Below are 26,143 nucleotides of genomic sequence, written 5' to 3'. Positions count from 1 at the left end.
TGACGTCAAAATGAAGGTACCTACGTGAGAAGCGTTTTAAAAACGGTTTATGTCTCCCATCATTCATTTCAAAATCGACCTTAAGCTATAACAGGAAGGTTCTCTTTACAAAGAGAATCTTCCTCATTTTGTGGAGTTCTCACATGTATGCGAAACCCGATGCTTCCCGGCTTACTTTACTATTGTTATACCTAAAGGTAATATGAGTACATTTGGCTTGCGTATTGTTTTCCCCTCAGAGAAAGTTTGTCCATATCATGTATAAACTAAATGTAACTTTTAGTGATACAGTTTTACCGTATTCTATGGGGCATATTTATTGTTACAATGTTTTTTTAGGCATTAACTTGCCGTAATAAATCTCAAGAAGCTTAATTTCATTAGAATTAAAACCACTTTGATTCAAATGTTGAGTAGCATAGGAACTATGTAGGTCATAATTAAACATTGCAACATAAAATTGGCACTAAGGGGACTACGAGAAGCGGAATTGAGCAATTCGCAAAAAAAACCTGACAAATAAAAATTTATTAAACATATTAAAAAGAACTCTGTTAGAATAAAAATTAATCTTACTGACAAATTTATTTTCTTATAAAATTCTCGTATAAATGTTCACCGACAGTTGTTGTCTGGCGCCTGACTGCTAATTTTAGGAGCTTTAACAATAGAGCTTTGTGTAGATTTCGATAAGGAATCTTTGGATAAGGTTTCTTTGCAGACTAGTAAAATAATTATTGTATTTCATTTGCCTTGTTACAGAAGTTGATGTAATAGTTTGTGTGGCATTATTGAACAAAACATTGATATAAATAAAACAGACAAACGATATAAATAAAACCGGCCAAGTGCGAGTCGGACTCGCGTTCCAAGGGTTCCGTATATTACACAATTTTTAACAATCAGTGCCGGATTAAGATATGTTGATGCCCTAAGGATTTCTAGGTGCCCCCTCTCCCTCGGATCATCATGATTACATTGATTTTTTGGTAAATTGAGAGAAGTTCATTGCCGCGTTACAGCTGAGAATGGAAATCAGTCACATCATTTTATCACGAAAATTGACAGTGCCGCAGCAGTAATGTTGCAACAGAATACCTAATGCTGTTGCAGTCGCCACCCGAATGTCACCTTTATCATAGCTTAGAAAGTAATAGAAACGCGAGCGAAGCGAGCGCGGAAATTTTTCGATATAAAAACGCAATATGATAGACAGTTGTAAATTTTTACTTTTAGTATGGAAATCAGTCACATCATTTTATCACGGAAGTTGACAGTACTGCAGCAGTAACGTTGCAACAGAGTAATGTTGCTGCAGTCGCCACCCGAATGTCACCTTTATCATACCTTATAAAGTTATTGAAAACGCGAGCGAAGCGAGCGCGAAAAATTTTCGATATACAAACGCAATTTTACTTTTAGTCCCAACCAGGCGCGAATCCAGGATTTCATACAGAGAAGGGATGGGACAGTTTTCTATCAGCCTAGCTTCGCATAGGGCTCGATATTTCTTAGGCTTCGATATTCGAGGTTGTTTTCATGCATAAAATATGCAAGAAAGCAGAGCTTGGAATTGAATTGGCGAAGTGTGAGAAAGGCAGTAGGCCTAGCTGCGAAAGAGGAAAGCTTGGATTTGGATCCACGCCCAAGTGTAATTAAGGCAGAAGGCCTCGCATAAGACCTAACGCCGAACCGCAAAAGAGTGGGTTGAAATCGAATCTATGCATGTAATCACGACTCCTCTACTGCTACCGATTGTTTCCCAAAGAATTACGCGCCATTATTTTTGCAAATTAGCTTTTGGACAGCTAAAAAAAATCGTGTGGTAAAAACGATGTGTCTGTCCCTAATTTTAAAATTTGTTCACCTTTTTCAACCTGGCATTTTGGTGCCCCTCCTGAACGTCGTGCCCTAAGCACGTGCTTGTTTTGCTTATTGGTTACAAAGTCTTTATTAATTCAACCATTAAAGTCGACGAGTACAAAAAACTTTAAGCTAGCTCTCAATTTAACATTATTTTTAATTTGACCTTACAATTACTCGTAAGTAGGTAAGACCGTTAAATATTTAAAATGATTATCTTATCAGAAAATTATCACCAATTACTCTAAGAAAACTACTACTCTAAGTAATCCGGCACTGTTAACAATGTATTTTTTATGTGAAACGTGAGTGAAATCTCTTTAAAAAATCCGTAGGGGTCGGATTAAAAACTGTAATTAAGTCCGACTCACGCTTGACTGTACATTTCTAATAGGTTTTCCTGTCATCTATAGGTATAGACCTATTTTATGTATTTTTTTCAAAATTTTAGACCTAGTAGTTTCGGAGATAAGGGGGGGGGGGAATGGTCATTTTTTGCCTATTTTCTTGAATAACTTCTAAACTGTTGATTCGAAAATTATAAAAAAAAAATATTTGAAATCCTTACAATAAGCTCTTTCATTTGATATGTAACATGATATAGTCTGAAAAAAAATTTGTTTCATTTTTTCATTTACCCCCCAAAAGTGGCCCCCATGTTTAAAATTCATTTGTTTACGTTACATGTCCGTATTCGGGTCACAAACTTACATATGTGTACCAAATTTCAACTTGATTGGTCCAGTAGTTCCGGAGAAAATCGGCTGTGACAGACGGACAGACAGACAGACAGACAGACAGACAGACAGACGCACGAGTGATCCTATAAGGGTTCCGCTTTTCCTTTTGAGGTACGGAACCCTAAAAATAACAGAATACACTTCAATTATCGCTATATCTCAATTAAATATTTTACAGGATGTTTAGCAGCTGTGTGCAAAGGTTTAAGACGATGATAGAGGAGGTATTTAATTTTTTTAGCCATGACAGCATAGTGTTAGACGAATTTAGTAATTTGCTTTAGATTTCTTTGAAAAATACCCAGAATTGGACAGTTAGGAGTGTTATTAGTACCCTAATAATAATAAAGGGTTATCCATTAATTATGTCACGCGTTATATCATATTATGACGTCACACCAGGGGTTTTGCCAAATGTGACCAGGCGGCTTAGCACGGTCGCGTGTTTATCCCTTGTCACCATGCCTGTCACGTTCTAACAAGTATGTAAGTGCGAAAGCAGCGGGCTCAGCACGGTTCCATTTTTATCGACTATCACTATGCGCGTCCCTTTCGCACTTACATACTTGTTAGAACGTGACAGGCATGGTGACAAGGGATAAAAACGCGACCGTGCTAAGCCGCCAGGTGTGACAAGGATGGGGAGGGGTCAAAAAACCTTGAAATTTATGAGCCCTAAGTGTTCCGTTTGTATACAAAATCTTTTATTTCGGATAATTGAATGTGTTTTGGACCAAATGAAATAACTGCTGCACAATAATCATTGCTGGCACAAAAATAAAATTGAGGTGTTATAAACATGTCATAAGTTGGAATACATGGAAAACAGGCCTCTTTCTAAGATGTATTTGGCTTTGTTAAAAAATACCTCAGTTATCACCCTCTCAAAGATCTGCACCTATACTCTGTATCATTAGGTAGGTACTTAAATAAAAGTAAACAAATAATTTGTACATTTTCGGGTAGTTATAATATTTATAGATTAACCAACCAAATACAAAACCACCTGGATCTGTCACTGAACGACTTGACTTTAACCTACATTATTTGATCATGTAATGTTTTCATCTACCCTCAACTGGCTTAAGGAGCCATTTGAGGGTAGATTTTGTTTACTCTTTTTTAAATACCTGAAGATACATACTATATCTACAAAACGCCCTGTATATTAGCCAATAAACTGTCTGAGATATGAGCATTTCACTGGTTCCAACTCACTTACAATGGCAAAAAATTAAGCCATTACTCCACATCCCACCGTCTCACACAGAGACAAGATTAAATAAAGAGCTTTTAATTAGATTACTGCTCATTAGAAAGTTGTGTGGTTGAAAATAAGAATGTGTGCATATTTGCATAATATACAATTAATTAGATACATTTGTGCGAGTCTGCTGATTTAGATACTCCGTCTTGCACTTTATAAATAAATATATATAAATCCACATGCTATAGCAGTGTTCTATGTAGACAAGTTTTTTTCCTATTGACTCTTTTTATGTATAAAGAAGTATGAGGAATCCGGAAATATTAAGCATATAGTATAGGGGTCACCTATTATAGTTCGTTTTTTTTAGCATTAGAAAGAACTTGAAAGAAGGTAAGCGATCTTGACATGTCTTTTAATTGAAAAACGCTTTTTAAAAATCAATAACTATTACTTATGAAAGCAGAAGAACATAAATGATCGTATTAGATTCATAATTGTTACATATTTGCCGTAACTTATTTTTAAAACGTGTTTTTCAATTAAAAGACACATCAAGATTGTTTACCTTATTTCTTATGCGAAAAAAAACGAACTATAGTTTCTTAAGGGGTCCGGTTCTTAAAATAAAATGACCATTGCGGTTTGTTTCTCCTTGTGTTTATTAAATAAGCAAAAATATAAAATAGGTTGGCAGTACAGATGCAAGACTGCGGTCCGCAATTTGGTGACCCCTGATATAGTAAGTGGGCCATTTTACTTAAAGTTGCACAGATGTAGATAATTGTGTCGCTTAACTTCAAACTCGGGTAAATCCATTCGACCCTCTCAGCAAATATCTACCCTATTACCTTTTCTTAATACCAATATCGCGTAATCTGACAGATGGATTTACCCGAGTTCGAAGTTAAGAGACTCAATTGTTATCCATCATATTTTCTCGGAAACGTTCATACTTGTCATGCTACTTCAGTCAACCTCAGTACTTTTTGTACCGAGACTGACTGAAATAGCAAGACATGTTCTTACGTTTCCATGTAAATACGATGGAAAATAATTATGCACTGCATCTGTACACTACACTATCTTTTAATTTTGGGAATCTTATTTAATTACGCCCGTACGATAGATAGAGATAGGGAAAGGCTGGTGTACGAAATTTTTCATGCTTAGCGCCCTTAACTTTAGTTAATAACATGTGCACCCTGGGATAGTTTTTAAGTTGGTTTTCTTTTATCATTTATTATATTTTTTTCTTGTGTAAGGGTCATTCTAAGTTAAGAGGTATTAACGGTGTCCATGATACATATCCATACATACATATTTCTTCAACAATTTAAATAAATTATGGTAATTTCCCTTAAAAGATTGCATTTCCCCTATAGGCAATCAATTCCAATGAATTAATTAATTCAGTTTTGTCACAATTGCACCTCAAACATGCAAATGTCTCTCCCCTGGCCTGTCCCTTTGCAGGTTTTACAATAAATCAGTATTTTTATCCAGATGTAATTCCCATAAATCCGTTAAATTTGGTATACTTTATAAATTAAAACAAATATTGATTGTAATGTTCTTAATAAAATCCTTTAAATTTATCTTTTTCATAAAAATTATTAATGTCTAATTTTGTCCCCCAAATTCTATGTCTCCTACCCTGGCCATTATGTAAATGTAAAAATATTGTGTTTATGATTTTAATTATTGCGATTTTAATCCCAATAGCAATGCATTTGACTCAACACCAACCAACTCTGCGACAGTCATCTTTTAGTTCCGATTGTCAGTCATTTTGATCATTGACCTCTTTACTTGACAATGTTGTTTTATGAAAGTGGTATCTCCCCTGGTCAGTTTTATTTCAAAATTATTTATATAAATACTTAATGTATATTTACTATAGTTTATGCATAGATTATATAAATAGTTTATTTTAATTATTTACAATAAATACTTTCACAATTATATCTGATTTCACATGAAAAAGTCACTCCCCTGGCGTCTTTCCCCTGGGGCATAATTTTCCAAAATATACAGTGGAGGTATGAATTCTTGTTTAAATGAATCATTACAGGTTTAGGTTTTGTTTGTTTTTGAAGTGATCAGGGGAGAGACCCTTCTCTCTTTATTACATAGAAAAAGTACGGTCTCTCCCATGGTGTCTTCTAAAATGGTAAAAAATTAAAAAAATGACTGACCAGCTTACAAATATACATAAAAGAGTTGTTTCAATAAAAATATTGTATAATTAGATCAAAATTTTAACATTTATGTTGTGCCTGTACTTAGAATGACCCGTAATGTATGCCTTTTCGTAAATCATTTAAGGTATCAAGTTGCTGGTTTTGTATAGTGGTAATTTTGAATTGAATTATTGTGCAATTACACCTTATTAGTTATTTCTGGCTACCTAGGTACCTGAAGTTTAGCTCCAGCTAGTATATAAGAATGTTAAGGTGTTCCAGTTTTCAATCCAAATAGGTCCAAAAATAGTGAGTTGTACTGAGAGTTGTGCAATATTGAAAGAAAAATATATATGCTGAAAATTTTGATATGAATAGGAGAGTGCAAAATTATGTTGTAATATAATTCTGCAAGAAAAGATGGAGCCATAAAAGCAGAAAACGGGTAACATTGTAGCCTCCATTTAGATAAAATTTGATTGTACCCGGCCTGAACAATAATCAAGGTAGTAATTTTGTAACTGAGTAGAAACCTTGACTTTAAATTGAGTTACCTGTTTTTTGTTGCCACAACCTACTTTTATGAACTTATATTTTATAACGCTCTACTTCTTAACAAAAGTAATAAGTGCACAGTTTTATTACTCGTATTTGTCACATAAACTTCAAGCAAGATCATATTTCGTAGGTAGTCATAGATAGACAGGTATTTGTACATTTTGATTTTGTTTGGTTAACAACAAAGGAATGGTACGTTACTGTTCACAAGGGCAATATGATCACTATGGATATATAGAATAAAGTCTGTGAATAATGCAAACTCATGCTTACCACTTGTTTGATAAAAAGTGCAAATTGTTTTTGACATTCAATTGCTTCGCCATTTTTCACCTTCGTACACACGAAACGTGTTGAGTATCACTCACATAGGACCACAATTTTCTGTTTACGAAATATTTGTACGGCACGCGACGGCATTTAGCTACAGCCGGTAGCAAAACCGACAGAGCATTCGCAAAGACTTCAAAATTTAAATAAAATGGCAGCAAAGAGGTCAACTTACCTCCACTTCGGCGTTGGCAGATGAATTCGTAGATTTAGAGTCCGAATTGGTTTGATGTTCATTAACTAGATTGTACAATGCTTTTGAATCTTCACTGGGAATATTAGTCGCACTTTTATCCGGGGCTTTTGGTTCCTTATCATACTCCGGCGGAGGAGCCATCTTAAAGGAAGTGCAGTCAGATGACACAAGTCTTATGACTTTACGCACCGGAATCACCGCCTGCCCCTTCGAAATTATATATTTCACTACCTAGCTAATAAAACACCATGATAAAATATTTGCCTACAGCATAACTAAAGTTCTAACTATTAGCAAAACTGAATTCTTCATTTTCGACAGATTCCTACTAACATTTTTTTAACGAACACGACGCCCCCAAGCGATAAACAGCGTCAACTGGATTTTTTTCAGTAGCAACTCACCGTGGAAGTAAAGTTGTCAAGATTGTAAATTAGTAAAATATAAATTTATTCACTTAATCGGCGTATCACTTAGAAAATGGAAATGATAATATAATATTTGATATTTCTAATACTTTATTTCATTATATCATTATTTTTTTTTGTTTTTATATATTGTCATTATCATTCGTTCACTTAAACGTCAATCGTCAATAACATCAACAATATAGAGATGAAATGGGGGAGGAGCCAGATGACCGAACGAGATGCACATATGAAACTTTTAGAAGGAGTAGCAAAGAAAGCGCTATTATGTTTGTCCTTGTCACAGTCTCACATTTTTTTTTAATCCACCGTAAATTTAGTATGGTTATGTTGGGTAATACATTACCCGACCAAATTACGTAGGTTGTTTTTAATATGTTGTCAGAAATGTTAAAACGTGTTTTTAATTTTGTTGCATTGCGTATGTTCTGTCCCTCAAGAGCGCACGCGTATAGCTCATCTATAAGATCCTACCATCTATGATTCCATTGATATGTCATTACGTCATTCCTTGTTCCATTTCATTCATTCAATCCAGTTCAAGTTCAATCTGCTCACTCTGCTGAAAAGTGAAAATTGAAGTGAAGTCTTGGGGCGCCGCCTTTAATATTTTTTTATATTTTAAAGTTTATTCAATTTAAAACACCTATCTTCCAAGATGACAGAAACTCAAGAAAACATATTTCTCTTTGTTCCCAATATCATTGGTAAGTGTTTTGGTCATGTGTAACAAATGGCGAACTATTGATTTGTGTTGTTTACATTATATTATTTTCAGGATTCGCCAGGGTCGTCTTGGCTATCATATCCTTCTATTATATGCCGACGCATTGCGCCTTCGCGGTGATTTGCTACGTGACCTCGGCGCTGCTGGACGCCGTGGATGGCCATGCCGCGCGGTTCTTTAATCAGAGTAAGTATAAGGCATCACTTCACTTAATTCAATTACTTTATTACCCTATCTTAGAATGACCTCATGACCCGCACACTTACAATAACTGCGTTAGCTATACATTTTTAACGAATACATGAATAGGGAATTGATCAATTTAATAGAATAAGCAAATGTAATCATATTTGGTAGTTTAATTAAATGATATATCTATAAATATTATGACGAATGGTCTTGCATAGACTGTGTATGTATACAATCATAGTACATACCTTTATGTATAGGCATTGAAGTTTTCATTGCACATTAAGATTAGGTATATTTAAGTCATATTCATCAATTATGCAAAGTTAATTTATTTAAAATGTGTATATAAATGATTTGTACTTTAAAAAAAAACTTGATTGCTTAATTAACCGTATTCTACTATAATATACTCATTTGTATAACATTGCTTTTAGGTACTAAGTTTGGAGGAATGTTAGACCAGCTAACTGACCGTGCCGGCACTGCAGGCCTCATGATGACCCTCGCCACTTTCTACCCCAAGTACACCTTCTGGTTCCAAATCTCCATGGTCATTGACATCACTTGCCACTGGCTCTACCTGCACTCGGTGACCGTCCAAGGGAAAGCGTCGCACAAGCTGATTGACATGTCTGGCAACCCCATCATGCGGCTCTACTATACCAACAAGAATGTGCTCTTCTTCATGTGTGCTGGCAATGAAGCATTCTATGCGGCTCTGTATGTTATGTACTTCTACACTGGTCCTACAGGTAATATGCATTTATTTTGCTATAGGTTAAAATACCTACTATACCTATACTACGTATCTTTAGGTATTTAAATAAAAGTAAACAAACAATTTGTACATTTTCGGGTGGTTATAACATTTATTGGTTAACCAACCAAGTACAAAACCGCTTGGATCTGTCACTAAACAACCTGACTTTAACCTTTTGGACGCCAATGACCGATATATCCGCACCGTAGGTTCAACGCCAAAGACCGATTAATCGGTCACAGACCACAGAGCAACATAGACCTACGTGCATATGCATAAAGTTCAATTTCAGTTTTGACACTTCGGTGACATGGCGTAAGCGTGACAGCTTTTGTGTTTGACACGGCGTCGAAAAGGTTAACCTACATTATTTGATCATATAATGTTTTCATCTACCCTCAACTGGCTTAAGGAGCCATTCGTCTTTGTATGCATTTGAGGGCAGATTTTGTTTACTTTTATTTAAATACCTACTAAAGATACAGAGTATAGTTTGTAAAATTATGAATACATATAGGATCCAAAAACATACAATCAAATATTTAGCTTATTATTGTAATTCTTATTTTATATGTAAGATCATTAACAGGACTGTTATGACTATTCTTATAATCTTGACCTAAGTGGTTGTTTTGCATTGATGAATAAATAAGTAGCAAACAAACCGTTAGTAGCAAACAATGAATCTTGACTATTAATGGATTCATTTTATTTTTATAGTACAAACATTCAGAACAGAATAATAATTATAGTTGTTACAATCAATTAAGAAAAATATACTGAAAAGTAGAACCCTATATTATGAAGTGTGGTAATGATAAAATAATACATCAGGCGGCTTAGCACGGTCGCGTTTTTATCCCTTGTCACCATGCCTGTCACGTTCTAACAAGTATGTAAGTGCGAAAGGGACGCGCATAGTGATAGTCGATAAAAATGGAACCGTGCTGAGCCCGCAGATCAGTTGGTGCAGTATAATCAAGATATAAAGTTGGATCTAATAACTCAACTATTATTATTACAAAAGAATCAACTATTAAAACTTTGCAAAATTCAATATTTTATTACAGTATACAATCTGTCACTCATTTATTAGGGTTCCGTACCCAAAGGGTAAAACGGGACCCTATTACTAAGACTCCACTGTCCGTCCGTCCGTCCGTCCGTCTGTCACCAGGCTGTATCTCACGAACCGTGATAACTAGACAGTTGAAATTTTCACAGATGATGTATTTCTGTTGCCGCTATAACAACAAATACTAAAAACAGAATTAAATAAAGATTTACGTGGGGCTCCCATACAACAAACGTGATTTTTGACCGAAGTTAAGCAACGTCGGGCGGGGTCAGGACTTGGATGGGTGACCGTTTTTTTCTTTTTGACGTTTTTTGCATTATGGTACGGAACCCTTCGTGCGCGAGTCTTACTCGCACTTGCCCGGTTTTCGGTTTATATTTTTGGGTGTCGTTAATGTTGATTGCTTTAATATGCCTTGTGCAAATATTTTAGATAATTTAGATTACTTTAGCATTTTTAAGCAATAATAGCTATTTTAAGTTGTAACTCCTAAATCCTAAATCTCCAACCATCCAACAACTATTGAATTATTGTTTTATTATAATTTTCAAGAGAGAAGTCTCTTAATTTTTTCTACCTTAGAAATATATTAATTATTTTGCAGCATATAACCCATTTCACAATTTTTTATATTATTAAAAATGCTGCGAACTAAAACTAAAAATTAGTGCCTACGTCAAATCATGGGATTAGTTGTCTAGCGGACCCCAGGCTCCCATGAACCGTGGCAAAATGCCGGGATACGTGAGTAAAAAGAAGATATTAAAAATGCTGCAATTTCTTTTCCAGTTCTCGGAATCGGCCTATACAAGCTTATTGCCCTAGTCTCCATGCCGGTGGCAGTGGTGAAGGCGGCCATCTCTGTCCTCCACGGCATCGTGGCGTCCATCAACATCGCCTCGCTCGACCGCGCCGAGCGCGCCGCGGCCGCCCAGAAGCAGGACAAAGCTAATTAAGCTAAGATAACTAGTTGTAGTTTGGCCAGCCATCTGTGTAGGACTGATCGCACCGGACCATCCAGACCTATCGCGAACAGCTTCGTTTTTTCGTCTATTTGCATCTATCGGTCGATTATACAAGAGCAATAAAGACGCAGATAATTAACGCGAAGAGAAATCTTTTGGCGAAGAGTTCGCTAACTCACGTGCATTACCTAGTATAATAGAGCTTTACTCAGGTGATGTTTTTTGAGCTAAGAGTCCAATCTTTGTATGCAGTGTGATAGGCTACCGAAAGGATAGCTTCCGAACTGAGTGAGGAAAAACAATGAAAAAGCAATTTTATCATCTTATCTATAAGGTTCAAATTCATATCATGGGTTATTCGGAAAACTACTACATAGTATACGATATGTACCGTGAGCAAGTAATTTGCAAATGGCGTCAGATCTGAAGGCACCTATACAATTAGCTGTGTCAATGATGCATGAACAACTTAAGCACCGGTGTAGGTGTAGGCAAGCTAAAAAGTACTACAGTTACTAAGGAATAATCTTTAGGATGATAGTTTTACTTATACTTATAAAGTTAAGAGGTGACCGGAATGCTCTCTGAACGTTTTAGTAACACGGCTGGCTGGCCCTACTATATGACTTCCATTCCAACTATTCCAAGCAGTGTTTTACCAATGTTTTACCATCAATAAACATTTTGCGAAAGAAATGTACTTCAGTTCTTAGAACATTCAAGTTGTATAATCCGGAACTAAACCGAAAAGATTTAAGTGTGGTAACCCTTTATTTAAGTGACTTAAATTTGACTCCCATTTGTGTTGCCAAATTATAACCAGTCAATGTTTGCACATTTTGGGCGCGCATCATAAAGTGTTAGTCTGACAAAAAAGAGTAGAAATTTAAAAATTGGCAATACTGTAGGGTCGTCCCTTTCAAATCAATCTAAGAAAATGGGACGACACTACAGTATTGCCACTTTTTAATTTCTACTGTTTTTCTTAAACTACTATAATTTTGACCACGAATTTACCTTATTATGTATAATACAATTATATAAGTACAAATAAGAATATTTAAAGAGCGTTATTTACAAACACCTCTCATTATATCATAATGTCATTGTGACTAGTCATCAGTTTTGATTCCCGCAAGGTACTTGTGTTTTCTATTTTTTTTATATTTTGTTGCACATCAGGCCCCAATTTCACATCGGTGACAGGTGCGACGAATTGTAAAATCACTGTTGCTGACGTCACAGGCATCCATGGGCTACGATTACCACTTACCATCGGGCGGGCCGTACTCCTGTTTGCCACCATCATTGTATTATTTAAAAAAACTTTATTATATCGGATAAAAACAGATATTTCTCCTGCGAAGTTTCTGACAATTGTCAAAGATTTAGAAGAATTGTAGGTAATTCTTGACAGGTAATGAGTTATATGTCGGAATTTCGTGACAATTGTAGTGTTTCTTGTGACAATTGTCATAAACTTAGCAAGAGAAATATCTGTTTTTTCCCGATATCATAAAGTTTTTTTTAATAATACAATGATGGTGGCAAACAGGAATACGGCCCGCCCGATGGTAAGCGGTAACCGTAGCCCATGGATGCCTGTGACGTCAGCAACAGTGATTTTACAATTCGTCGCACCTGTCACGTTGGTGAAACAGGGGCCAGGGCCATGTTGCATAATAAACTACAACTAATATTACAAGCGGAACTCCATTTCTATTAACTGAAGTTAGAAAAGGAGTTCCGCTTGTAATATTAGTTGTAGTTTATTATGCAACACGGCCCAGGTGATGTTAACTTTTTATTTGTATTTAAGAAATACATATTTGTTGGGTACATGTAAGTAGCTATAACATAGTAATAATTAAATGTGTTATGTGTTAAGTGATGATAATTATAGAGCTGTTTGTTGTGTATAGATGTCACCATTCAATGTTTAAACCCAATGTGAGTAGGCTGTAGTTGCGTTTTGATCTCGAATAATCTGTTTCAAAACAGTGAATACTGTCACTCAGAAAATGATTTTAATAATTTAGATTCTGTATAACAACTCCGAGGCAAAATATGATAATGCAGCCATCTGGTGTTCAGAATCTTGAAAATCTTTGTAATTTTGGATCATGATTTTATAAAACTATATGCAAAAAGGCATTAGCGAGAGTTACACCTATTACTATAGGTTTAGGTACAGTCAAAATATGCAGCAAATTGGAGAAGGCAGCATTTACCTATCAGAAGTTAAAAAAAAATGTATATCAGTTATTTTTAACACAAAATGAATCATGTAACAAGGGGTTTTAAATAAGTCAACAAATACATATTAATCATATTATTCAATGAGTTATATTTGCAGACACATTTATCAAGAGGCATGGCCTGGTTATTTTATTTCTAAATATAATTTTAGCGATAAGAATTTTAATTATAGTACATCTAAAATAAGGAAAATCGATGTCTCTAAAATTATAATCTTAAGTTATTTAATGGATATTCTAGCTGCAAACCTCGGAATAAATCTGCAAACTGTTAACTATTCCTACAAACTGTATTGTGCAGTTTACGACTATTTAAATTTTCACTACAGATACTAATATAAATTAAAGAGCATTTAATTAAATATTTAATCAGGGCATAGTCCACATACAACCTATAAAAAAAAGTATAAGTATCCAGATGAAATTAAATCTAAGTACAAATATAAACATTTAACTGTATGGACAATGACTACTACTAATCTTCCTATCACTATGTGAATACAGTGTACTTGTGTAGTGCTACCATATGATATTTTTCGGAGGATATATGAAAATAAAAATAAAACAAAATCACTATTAGTTATATTTAATTTAATATTAATACTTGTGAACAGCATTTATGCAAAAGTGAAAGAGTATAAGAATATATGTAGTAACATTAAATGCAATGTTATTTAAACCAAAATATTGTTGAACAAACTAAAATTATTCTCAATAAAGCGAAATCATTATTTTGAGACATTATTTTTACACCTCAAAAAATTATTGGCGGATTATCCCTTGAGGCTGCTCATGCCAGCTCTCATGATCTCGTCGACGAGGAGGAGGTTGCTGGCGATCACGGAGCAGGAGTTCAGGATTTGCTTCTTGACAATGTAGTTGTCCACAATGCCAAGGTCCATAGGCTTGATGGCTTCTCCGGTGCTTAGGTCTAAGCCAATCGGGTCGGGGCTCAAGCGCGACTCCTCTTGCAGTTTCACGATGGTATCTTGCGCGTCGTATCCAGAGTTGATCGCTAGAGTTTTGGGAATGATGAGTAAGGCCTCCGCGTAAGCCTGGATGCCGAGACGAGCCTTGCCTTTAACAGTGTCTTTAAACTTCTGCAGTTCAACATTAGCTTTAATTTCAAAGGCGGCAGCGCCGGGGATCACCGCCTTGTCTTCAATAGTGTTGTTGATAGCACGAAGACCATCGCGGATAGCATCCTTGATTTGAGACAGCGTGTGCTTATTCGGTCCCTTGATGAGAATAGTGACGGATTGCGGGTTCTTGCACTCCTCGACGAAAGTGAACTTGTTTTCTCCGAGGATATGCTCGTAGACGAGTCCGGCGTACCCGAGGTGTTCCTCCTGCAGGTCGTCGACGGAGTTCATGGCTTGTCCGCCGCAGGCGAGCGCGAGGCGCTCCATGTTGCGGCGCTTGGCGCGGCGGAGCGCCACGATGCCCTCCTTGGCGAAGGCGTCGAGCGACAGCGGGTCCACGCCCTTCTGGTTGATGACGACGAACGTCTTGTCCGTGCCGTCGCAAACTTTCTTCTTTAGGGCGATAATCTGTAGACAAAATATGGTATTCTTAGAATGCTGATTTGATAAGGAGCTTGACTACACACATAGCTCTGGTTTTTTTTTTACCAGAGTAGGGTGTCCTGAAATGCCTAATATTAAGAGACAAAGGACATCGGCAGATTGTCGTCTTTTTCGGTGGCAATCGAGGTCCATCAGCACTTCGCCACTGCTAGCCGCCCAAACAATTTATAGTTTAACAATAAATGTTACCTTCTGGACCCTCTGGTCGATGAAGTCCCTCTCGGCGGCGACCAGCTTCTCGCGGTCCTCGGCCGACTTGTAGAAGAAGCCGGAGTTGACCTCCGTCTTCTCGTACTCCAGCGACACGTTGCAGGTGAGGATGTAGGCATTCTCCACGCGCTTGGGCATGTCCGGGTGGCGCGCGCCGTGGTCTAACACGAGACCTGGAATATATTACTTTGTGACTATCTCCTCATTCATTAACCCTTCCTCACCTATAGGTCTAAATTTGCCAGCCGAAAAAAGTCTGACGCTTTAGGTTTATAATTGAATTTTCACATCACATATTCGGAAAAGGGCTTTTTCTTCCTTGCTAGGAGATCCCTCCTAGCAAGTGGCCCTTTTCTGTTCTAGGACACTGTTTTGATTTTTTTTTGCATACTTTTTTTAGCTTAAATAATATTTTGAAACAATAATTTCCTCATAGGTGATCTGAAAAGCAGTGTGTCGCATGGTAGCAAAATTATTTTCACCTTGGGCGTTAACACTTGAATCCTTAGCTTGAATCCCTCCCTACGCTCAGGATTCACTGTACGTCCTCGCCGTAAATACGTAATTCTGCTCCCTTGTGACACAATTAGTCCCTGGCGTTCACTTAATTATACGGCAAATGATGATGATGGAATTTCCTTTTGCAGAGTTGCTCCTTTTGACTCACAGATTGATTTATGAAGGGGAGCCAATCGAATTTTTGATGCAAAATTTTGACTTTATGGGGGGTGCCCCCCAATATTTGTAAAAAATAAAGTTTTGCTATGTGGTCAAGTTTGGTATCATTTTCGTGTAACACAAGGATGCTAAATTCGTTTCTGATATTTAATTTATACGGTTTCATATAAATAATTTGAAAAACATAATGAAAAAAAAATAATATTTTATTTTTTTCCAAATTTAAGCCGATATTTTTCTTATTTTAATATGCACACAAAAAATAAAAATTTCATGAAAAAGCCCAATTATTTCTCGTTATAAAAAGTATACATATGGCATATTTATTGTACATTAATGTGACCAAAAAAAATTAAATGTAGACCTACTTTCGACTACTCATTGAACAAGATACAACGATTTGAGCTACAGATTAGCAATTTATGATGTTGAGATCCCTTTTTACTATACATAGTGAGTCCTTAGAACCCTTAGATCATTTTAGGAAGGAGATCCACCTTGATGCTTGATCCCCACAGTCGGGATGAAAGGTAGGGTGATTTGTCCCATACAATCGTAAATTTACGCAAGCACCTGTTTAGGTTTCTGCAATAAGTTTAAAGATGACATTTTCGAGTAAATCAAAAGACAGAAATCATTCAGGTAATTAAATATTCAAAATACAAATTAATAATGTAAATATTGACTAATATTTAAATTATTTTCCTCCGTATAGCTACGTCCCTTAAATCGGATTACGTTGTGCACCAAGCATAAGCAATGTTAAAGAGTATTTACAAATATATTAGGCAGTAAAATCTTTAAATACGAAATAATGTAACTATTAGTCCATTTCTCTTTTTTTTCTTTTAATTTACTCGATAATGACACCAAACTTAATGCAGAAACCTAAACAGATGCTTTCATAAATTTATGATTGTATGGGACAAATCATCCCCACCCTTTTCAAGCACACCGCACCAAAAATCAAGGCGGCTCCCGTTCCTAAAATGATCTAAGGGTTCTAAGGACTCACTATGCTAAAGGGTATCTCATCATCATCAAACGCCGTAATTCTCATAGCTGTAACTCATATCTTTGTATACTATTCAGTGAGCTGGTGGTCGAAAGTAGGTCTACATTTCATTTTTTTTTCTGTATATTTTTAGACATAAATATGCCATGTGAATACTTTGTATAACCAGGAATAGTAGGGCTTTATCATGAAATTTTTATTTTTTGTGTATATATAAAAATAAGAAAAATTATGGCATTTATTCGAAAAAAAAAATTGATTTTTTTTTCCCTTTTTTTTTATTATTTATATGAAACCGTATAAATTAAATATCAGAAATGAATTTAGCATCCTTGATTTACCCGAAAATGATACCAAACTAGCGCACATAGCCAAACAATTCTTTTTACAAATTTCGGAGGGCACCCCCCCTTAAGTCAAAATTTTGCATCAAAAATCCGGTTGGCTCCCCTTCCTAAATCAATCTATGAGTCAAAAGGAGCAACTCTGCAAAAGGAAATTCCATCATCATCATTTGCCGTATATCACACTTTATTGTCGTGAGCGCCATGCAGTGTTGCCAGATCTCCTGATTTTCCAGGATATCTCCTGAATTCGGAGTGTATCTCCTGATCTCCTGATTTTTCCGAAAAATCTCCTGGATTTTAGAAGTTCACAACCATTTAATATTATTACATAAATTTTACGCCAGGGTTCTTCAAGCCAGTATAGGGCGGCCATCAATTCAATCGTAGGTAGTGTGTAAGTGTAACATCAACCTTTGCCACTGTTTCAGAACGAAACGAAATTACCGATTATGAGCGATATTACCGATAAAATGGAGTGCGGACACAAGAATACCAATTTGTGACGCCAGTATTTTCGTTTTGGGGCATTTATTCAATTTAAGGGACTCTAATAGCACAATAAATCTAAAATTGGTGATTAAATTGGAAATTGCCACCAATTTCATTTCTGATCAAATCGGTCGATTTGATCACCTCTGTCTGCAGTAGTCTGGACACGCCTTAATATATGAATGAAAATTATTTTTATACTTGGTCAAGCAGATCTTGTCAGTAGAAAAAGGCGGCAAATTTGAAAAATGTAGGCGCGAAGGGATATCGTTCCATAGAAAATTTGAATTTCGCGCCTTTTTTTTACTGACAAGATTTGCTTGACCATCTATATGACATAAATTTTTGTCTCCTGATTTTATTTCAAATCTCCTGATTTTTAGGACATGTATCTTCTGGATTTTTCAGACTGGACCTGGCAACACTGGCGCCATGGACTAAATTACTATTTTGATTCTCTTTGCTGGAAAGTGAGGGCTTCAACGTGTCTAGACAGGAGAATTATTATAGCATAGTAGGTGTTTTAAACACCTTGCTAAATCCAAAAACGTATTAGGGTAGCTACTAGCTACCCAATGATTCAAATTGAAAACTATCAGTTAATGACACCTATTTTCGTAGGTTACCGCCAAATATAGGGTAGTTAATCCTATTTTCACGCCACTGTTCGGAAATGTGGCAATAGATGGTCTAAAACCAAGCTGGAAAGTAGGCAATAGCTGTAGCACCTGAACCACCACTACTACAATGTTTCATTGTTATCATCATCTGTCATTGATGACGGTTCGCTACAGCAATGAGTAACATTTAAAACATAAAAATCAATAAAAGGTCTTTTTAGGGTTCCGTACCCAAAGGGTAAAACGGGACCCTATTACTAAGACTTCGCTGTCCGTCCGTCCGTCCGTCCGTCCGTCCGTCCGTCCGTCCGTCCGTCCGTCTGTCACCAGGCTGTATCTCACGAACCGTGATAGCTAGACAGTTGAAATTTTCACAGATGATGTATTTCTGTTGCCGCTATAACAACAAATACTAAAAACAGAATAAAATAAAGATTTAAATGGGGCTCCCATACAACAAACGTGATTTTTGACCAAAGTTAAGCAACGTCGGGAGTGGTCAGTACTTGGATGGGTGACCGTTTTTTTTTGCTTTTTTTTCGTTTTTTTTTTGCATAATGGTACGGAACCCTTCGTGCGCGAGTCCGACTCGCACTTGCCCGGTTTTATTTGGTGCAACTTTTACCTTCAAAAATAAAATTAGGTTATTTATAGGACCAATTTCTTGTTAAAAAGAAAAGAAATGTCAACACCATTCATTTCATTTTTTTTAACAATTATCCATTCAGTTCACGCTTAAGGCGTTTTTTACTTTTGAAGCTGTTTGTGGTTTTTTTTTAACAAAAACGCTTCTAAGTTTAGAGTCGGTTTGAAGCAAATAACAGAAAAACGCCTCTTAAAAGTGATAAAAAAAGTAAAAAAGGCGGGATCTGAAAATACTTACTGAATTGGATAGTGTAAATTGTGTTTGATTAAAAAATACAAGAAACACGTATCAACGCTCGCTATAAAAATGAGTTAGTGAAGAAAATGATATTCTTACGCTGACGCCTACCGAAATTCAAGAGACAGCACAGGCAGTGGCTAGTAATTTGCTACGGGATAGTACTTATAGTTATGCAAATGTTTTCTTATTTCCTCGCAGTAGTCGTGAAAAGCACTATGTAATGCCTCGGCCGGAAACGCTAAAGATGGACTCGTATTATTAGAGGGCCTCCACTAACGTGTCGGCCCTCAAACGACTCGTCCATCTTTTAGCGGTTTTCCGTCCTCTCCTACAATGTACTATAGAAGAAAAATAAAAGGTAACATGTACAAAATGGAATATTTCGTTCGCGTTACCTCTGACGAGCGTGGTTTCAGTGGCGGTCTTGTGCTGCATCTCCATGAGCTCCACCATGTGCAGGTCGACGGGCTTGCCAGGCGTGCGGATGGCCAGCACCGCGTCCACGCACGCGTCCGTCAACACCTCAGCGAGACTGGCGTGTACCTGCCAATATCACATTTCTTATCAGTTCTATCTTTGTATGTTTCAAATATACTTGGGTTGATCAGATCATAGTTATCTTGGTATCTCTTGTAATTGTAATAATGTTTCAGTTTTCTGCTGAATTAGGTATATTAATCATTAAAAATTGTAGGGTGAATCAACATCACATCAACATTTACTCATTGTTAAATTATAGTTACATTCCCCTGGGTCACTGTCAAAAATTAACAAAACATGAATTTTGTAATAGTTATAAACCCTTTTCATAAAGGGCCATCTACTAAGCATATTAGTAGAATGTGGTACAATAGTTCTTCTAACTGTGCTAATATTGTCCACTGGCTAACGGGACAGAATAACAACAAGAAATAGCTGATCAATCCTGTAGTATTGTGGTTTCTGGTAGGTGTGTGCAATCTGGATTATCTGGACCTTGCCTAATAGTTGCTTACCTTAGTCTTCAACGATGTGCGGACAACATCCAGCAAGTTTTCACGCTTGATCTCAATGGGGACTTTCATGGTTTCTAAAATTTCCAGAGCCTTATTACGAGCAACATCAAAACCTTCTGTTAGAATCCTAGGGTGGAGACCTGAAATGATAAATATTAAATGTTAAGTGTGTAATATAATATTACTTGTAGCTTTGTTTTCTTAGGAACCATAGTCCAATATGGAAGATCCAGATAGCACATTACATACTAGTAATGAAGTGAATTCATATACAGCAGAACCTCGGTTTTTATGTCAAATTTTAATATACTGTCCTGCTTTTATGTCATAAGGTGTGCTCGTCCCAAAAAACCAACATTTCTATAATAAATAAAGGTCAATAAAGTGTTAAAAAACGCATATGGGTAAAATAGTGGAAATTTTGTAAAAAAATTATAAATTGATGATTTTGAGAAAAGATATTAGTAGCAGATTATTAGGGTATCTTAGTGATTAAATTTGGGTGATTTAGTGAGTATTTAATGATTTTCATGGAATCAGAGCTATGTCCCAATGTCAGTTTTTGTTTCTTTGAGATGTGGTGCATTCGCCTGTGACATCATCCATTCCTGTGTATCTAAGCAAAAAAGATATAATGAATACAAAATAAATAACATACCTTCGCTAATATAAATATCAGCTTGCTTCAACAGTTCCCCGATGAGCAGCACTGTAGATGTGGTGCCGTCACCCGTGGCATCATCCTGTGCGGTCGAGGCGCGCGCAATCAGCGACGCTGTCGGGTGCTGGATCTGCATCTCGTGGAGCAGCACATTACCGTCCTTTGTGATCTTGATGTCTCCGGCACCTGACACCAACCTGCAAAAAATAGTTAGTAATTTTAACATCGGTTTTGGATCGGAACCAGTGATATTCTGAAGCACAGATACGTGCGTGAGATTTTTAAAACTATTGCTTTAACCATACAGTGATTTTAACTTTTTAAAGACAGGCTGCACCCAGTTCTTATTCATAGTGAATTTATATTGAAAATAGTTGGTGTATGTATTGATAAAATCTTGATTCTTGACTTCACTTATAATTATCATGCCTTTATAGTTAGCGATTGAGTAGTTACGATGGTCATATGATTTTTGTTTTCGGTATAAATGTGACTGCAAGCGATTAAGCGGCAAAGCATCGATGCAGTCAAAAACTACAGGCAAAAAATTGTATATTACAACAAATGGAAATACGGGAAGTCCTCATATTATAATGAAATTACTTACATTTTCATTGTTCCCTTAGGGCCTAGGTTAGTTTTCATGACATCTTGGATACCTTTTGCGGCTGATATGTTTACGGCTAAAGCCTGGGCCGCCCTTGCAAATTCAGCTTTAGGATTTAACAAACTGATAGCAGCCATATCTGCAGTTTTTAACTAAATATTTGAAAAGAAAATCGGCAAAAGCACACGAGGAATCGGGGCAATCAGGCGGAAACAAGACCACAGATTAATTATCCACAATTCCACACACTCGAACGAATGACTTGAGACCTGACAGAAGTTTTTTAAAAGTTTAATGGCGATGTATTATTTAAAAGTTTAATTTGAGTTTTTTTATGTTAGCTTAACGCTATTTATTATATAAAGATAGGTTTGTGAATGTTGTTAAAATAAAATAAAATTATAGTTAACGTTTTCTATTACTTGTGGTATCCCTAAATTGACAGTTTTGACCATGTTTTGACAGAAGTCATTGGAATGCGTTCAAATACTATCTTTGCAATATTTTGTACAAATGTTTATGTAAACCATGGCAGGAACAGGTTTTAAAAATTAAAATACACACAAAATGTGTTCAGTATTGACAATAATTATATTTAATCTTTAAATTGTTTACCAAAACAACATTATTTACTAAGTAAAAAGTAATTGGATATTTGACGATTAAAAACAAGTTCGTATGAAGTTCCAGAACGTTCCTTAGTTGTAATACATACCAATACATACCGTCGTACTTCAGCCTACTTTACATATATGGAGGAGAATAAAAATAAATTTCTATTTTAGTAGTGCATTTGCAATGTTCGAGAGTTTACCAGAATATTCCTTAATCAAACTTTAAAAGCGAGCTGGCGCAGCGTACCGCAGTCATTACAGTGAAACGTAACAATGGGTGTACACAGCGAAGAAGCTGAAACTTACAAGAATAAGGGCAACGAGTCCTACAAAACCGAAAACTACGAAGAAGCTATCGGATACTACAGCAAGGCGGTTGATTTATCCGAGAAAGACAGCCGGGACCACGCGACTTACCTTAAAAATCGTGCGGCCGCTTATCTCAAGACGAAGGAGTATGATAAGGTAGTGAAGGACTGCGATGAGGCTCTACGCATCGTGCCAGAAGATCCGAAGGCTTTGTTTCGACGGGCGCAGGCGCTAGAAAGTTTAGAGAAGTTTGAGGAGGCATACAGAGATGCGAAAGCGGTGTTTACGGTGGAACCGACAAACAAGGCGATTCAGCCCGTCCTGGCGCGGCTGCATGCCATAGTGCAGGAGCGCGCGCGCCAGGCCGCGCAGACCGGCAACAAAGTTGAACAGATGTTCAAACTGGTGTTTGATATAGCAGAAGATAAAGAAAAACGTGAGAAAGCTATGGCTAATTTGGTTGTGTTGGCAAAAGAAAACTCAGGTGCTAACATTATGTTCAACAATGGAGTGGTTCAGAAAATACAACAGCTATTAAAGGTTGAGAAGAACCAAGACATCTATACAAATGCTATCCGTGTTATCAGTCAACTCTGCCAGGGCAATGTTGAGAGAACAAAAAACATTATCAAAATTGTGGGCATTCCATGGATCTTAGAGATAATTGACAGTAATGTGGAGGAGCGGGTGAGTGCAGCACAGTATTGTTTACAAGTGATTCTGAACACATTCACCGGCATGGACACTAAGAAGGACAGCAAGCCAGATACCAAATTGTGTGAAGAATATAAGAGTGAAATTGACACGCTACTCAGCTGCTTGACATACTCCATCACTAACAGAGTCATTACTGGTGAAGCGAGAGATGCCATCATGGAGCTGATTATGAGAAACTGTCACTACACAGCAATTAACTGGGCTGAAAGATTTGTTGAAATTAAAGGCTTGGAGCGACTATTAGAAGTGTGCAGTGAACTCGAAGAGTTCAAATATGAATCAGCCATGAACATCACTAATTCCTCAAGAACCATTGCCGCTGCCTGCTTAGCAAGGATATATGAGAACATGTACTATGACCAAGCAAGAGAAAAGTTCAATAGCCATGTTGATGAGTTTGTCAGGGACAAACTGCTTGCACCTGACCTAGAGTCAAAAGTGAGAGTGACAGTAGCTATCACATCACTGCTCAGAGGGCCTCTTGATGTTGGCAATTACATTATTTCAAAGGAAGGCATCATGGAAATGATTTTGGTCATGGCCCAAACTGAAGACCCTCTCCAGCAAAAAGTGTCATGTGAATGTCTGATTGCTGCTGCTTCCAAGAAAGATAAAGCTAGAGCCATCATTGACAAAGGAGTAGACATACTTAAGAAACTATACCAGAGCAAGGATGATTCTGTGCGCGTCAGAGCCTTGGTGGGACTCTGCAAAATTGGCAGTTTTGGTGGAGATGATGCGTCTATCCGGCCATTTGCTGAAGGTTCAACTAAGAAGTTAGCAGAGGCTTGCAGAAGATTCCTAGTCAATCCTGCAAAAGACAAGGACATGAGGAAATGGGCTGCAGAAGGCCTGTCTTATCTTACTCTTGATGCAGATGTGAAGGAAAAGTTAGTGGAAGACAAACCTGCCCTACAATCTCTGATTGAATTGGCCAAAACTGGAGACCAGTCATGCCTGTATGGTGTAGTCACTACCCTAGTCAACTTATGTAATGCTTATGACAAACAGGAGGTCCTCCCTGAAATGTTAGAGTTAGCAAAGTTTGCCAAACATCATGTACCAGAGCAACATGAATTAGATGACCAAGACTTTGTAAACAAAAGATTAACAATCTTAGCCAAAGCTGGGGTGACATCTGGCTTAGTAGCTCTTGCCAAAACAGAAAGTCATAACTCTAGAGAACTGATATCAAGAGTATTTAATGCTATCTGCAACCTGCAAGAATTGAGAGGCATTGTAGTCCAGCAGGGAGGAGCTAAAGTGTTGATACCAATGGCTTTGGAAGGCACTGACAAAGGGAAGAAACAGGCTTCTCAGGCTTTAGCAAGAATTGGGATCACCATCAATCCAGAAGTAGCTTTCCCTGGACAGAGGAATCTGGAAGTTATCAGACCCTTGGTAGCTCTACTTCATCCAGATTGCAGTGCTTTAGAGAACTTTGAGGCTCTGATGGCCCTTTGCAACTTGGCAGGAATGAATGAAACCACCAGGAACAGGATATTGAAGGAGGGAGGCCTGGCTAAAATTGAACACTATTTGTATGAAGATCACGCAATGCTAATAAGGGCAGCCACACAGTGCATCTGTAATTTACTCCAGTCTGAAGATGTCCTCAAATCCTATGAAGGAAATAATGATAAAACGAAATATCTCTACATCTTGTGTCAAGAGGAAGATCAAGACACAGTTATGGCTGCCGCTGGAGCATTGTGTATTCTTACTTCAGTGAGCAAGGTCTGCTGTAGGAAGCTTTTGGATGTAGGACCCTGGTTGGACACACTAAAGTGCTTACTGGCCAATCCTATCCCTGAGATTCAGTACAGAGGCACCTACATAGTTCTGAATATTATAAATGGGGACCGTGACATTGCTGCTAGGATTTTTGAAACGGAAGTAATGGAAATCTTGATGGCCTTGACTAAAATAGAGAATCCAGAACAAACTAGGATTAAGGAGTATGCTCAGAAGTGCTTGGATGCTGCAGAAAAGCTGGGTGTTATAAGGAAGCCTGACGAAAACTTTGGAAAACAGCCGCCTGTAGAGGAAATAGATGAGGAGGAGCCTGAGGATGAACAAAAAAATTAAATTATAACAGTATTATGTGAATTGATATTGAAATTACAAAACCTGAAAATTAAATCAGAGCAATGTCTAGAATGCATAATTGCACATAATAAATTCGAAGGAGTTAATATTTTGCCGTTAGATTTATTATGAATGAAGTACTATTCCAATATCTGCCTTGAAAATAGTTACATACATAGAATTGTTTATGTACTTAATATTTGTATCGGATATGTGTCATCCCAACTAAATTAAATAAGGAAGAGATTAATTGTTGTAAGGAATTATGATTATTAGGTAAATAAAATTTGTACTATTTATATTACTACAGTGTTTTACTACTTTACTGACCTTCATGCCATAATAGCATTTTATAAATTATAATAGGAATAGGTCCCTCATTCTGACTCATTAATATTTTTTACAGTACATATGGTCCTATTTTCCCGCACTAGTCCCCTGTCCCGCATAGCACTTTTCGTGCTATGTCAAAAGTTTAAAGGGCCATATGTACTGTAAAACGTTTTACGATACACGTGCGAATAGGTAATACGAAACGAGTGGCGATAAATTAAAACACGACCGAAGGGAGTGTTTTAAATCGACACGAGTTCCTCTTTTCTGCACTTGTATCGTAAATAACTAATACAGTACCTATATATGGTGCTACTTTACCGCCCTAGGGCGGGATTAAGGACACGACGTGCCTCAAGTCAAAAATTTAAAGGGCTATATGTACTGTAAAACATTGTACAATACACGTGCGAAAAGGTAATTCGCAACTCGTGTCGATTTAAAACACTCCCTTCGGTCGTGTTTCAATTTATCGCCACTCGTTGGGAATTTCCTACTTCTCG

At 36.9% G+C, this 26,143-nt stretch overlaps 4 protein-coding genes and 2 long non-coding RNA genes across 7 annotated transcripts in view; 4 read left to right on the top strand and 2 right to left on the bottom strand.

Moving 5' to 3' along the window:
• The window catches only part of LOC134800042 (nucleolar protein dao-5-like), a 74,963-nt gene extending 67,479 nt beyond the window's left edge, over positions 1-7,484 (bottom strand). The window contains exon 1 of one of the 2 annotated variants that reach the window (XM_063772488.1): positions 7,057-7,484. In XM_063772488.1, the coding sequence (XP_063628558.1) occupies positions 7,057-7,218 (162 nt within the window). In that variant the 5' untranslated portion in view covers positions 7,219-7,484. The remainder of the gene's footprint in view (positions 1-7,056) is intronic. The other variant, XM_063772490.1, reaches the window with a different exon arrangement.
• Positions 4,165-26,143, top strand: part of LOC134800122 (uncharacterized) — a 285,699-nt gene continuing 263,720 nt past the window's right edge. Inside the window, exon 1 of the long non-coding RNA XR_010145506.1 lies at positions 4,165-4,410. This is a non-coding gene — a long non-coding RNA (uncharacterized LOC134800122). The remainder of the gene's footprint in view (positions 4,411-26,143) is intronic.
• On the top strand, positions 8,057-12,100 carry LOC134800014 (CDP-diacylglycerol--inositol 3-phosphatidyltransferase). Its single transcript, XM_063772452.1, has 4 exons — positions 8,057-8,212; positions 8,284-8,418; positions 8,859-9,176; positions 11,052-12,100. Exons 1-4 carry the CDS (start codon positions 8,164-8,166, stop codon positions 11,216-11,218), a joined length of 669 nt encoding a protein of 222 aa, XP_063628522.1. The 5' UTR covers positions 8,057-8,163; the 3' UTR covers positions 11,219-12,100.
• Positions 12,120-14,216, top strand: LOC134800015 (uncharacterized). The gene is made up of 2 exons (XR_010145496.1): positions 12,120-12,409; positions 13,018-14,216. It is a non-coding gene; the product is annotated as an uncharacterized LOC134800015 (long non-coding RNA).
• On the bottom strand, positions 14,076-21,807 carry LOC134800013 (T-complex protein 1 subunit zeta). Its single transcript, XM_063772451.1, has 6 exons — positions 21,580-21,807; positions 20,970-21,169; positions 20,312-20,451; positions 19,712-19,859; positions 15,261-15,454; positions 14,076-15,035 (listed from the first exon to the last, which is right to left on the bottom strand). Exons 1-6 carry the CDS (start codon positions 21,714-21,716, stop codon positions 14,259-14,261), a joined length of 1,596 nt encoding a protein of 531 aa, XP_063628521.1. The 5' UTR covers positions 21,717-21,807; the 3' UTR covers positions 14,076-14,258.
• LOC134800012 (protein unc-45 homolog B) lies at positions 22,302-25,611 on the top strand. The gene has a single exon (XM_063772450.1). The coding sequence runs from the start codon at positions 22,467-22,469 to the stop codon at positions 25,305-25,307; it is 2,841 nt and encodes a 946-aa protein (XP_063628520.1). The 5' UTR covers positions 22,302-22,466; the 3' UTR covers positions 25,308-25,611.

The sequence above is a fragment of the Cydia splendana genome, chromosome 19 (genome assembly GCF_910591565.1).
Source record: "Cydia splendana chromosome 19, ilCydSple1.2, whole genome shotgun sequence".
In the NCBI taxonomy this organism is placed as follows: Eukaryota; Metazoa; Arthropoda; class Insecta; order Lepidoptera; family Tortricidae; genus Cydia; species Cydia splendana.
This window is presented reverse-complemented; position numbering and strand designations above follow the sequence as displayed.

Coding starts and splice junctions, on each gene's coding strand:
- LOC134800013 (XM_063772451.1), bottom strand. CDS start 21,716: ATGGCTGCTATCAGTTTGTTAAATCCTAAAGCTGAATTTGCAAGGGCG. Junction 15,455..19,711: donor TGAAACCACGCTCGTCAGAG/GTAACGCGAACG, acceptor AATATATTCCAG/GTCTCGTGTTAGACCACGGC. Junction 15,036..15,260: donor TCGACCAGAGGGTCCAGAAG/GTAACATTTATT, acceptor TTTTGTCTACAG/ATTATCGCCCTAAAGAAGAA.
- LOC134800014 (XM_063772452.1), top strand. CDS start 8,164: ATGACAGAAACTCAAGAAAACATATTTCTCTTTGTTCCCAATATCATT. Junction 8,213..8,283: donor CTTTGTTCCCAATATCATTG/GTAAGTGTTTTG, acceptor TATTATTTTCAG/GATTCGCCAGGGTCGTCTTG. Junction 8,419..8,858: donor CGCGCGGTTCTTTAATCAGA/GTAAGTATAAGG, acceptor CATTGCTTTTAG/GTACTAAGTTTGGAGGAATG.
- LOC134800012 (XM_063772450.1), top strand. CDS start 22,467: ATGGGTGTACACAGCGAAGAAGCTGAAACTTACAAGAATAAGGGCAAC.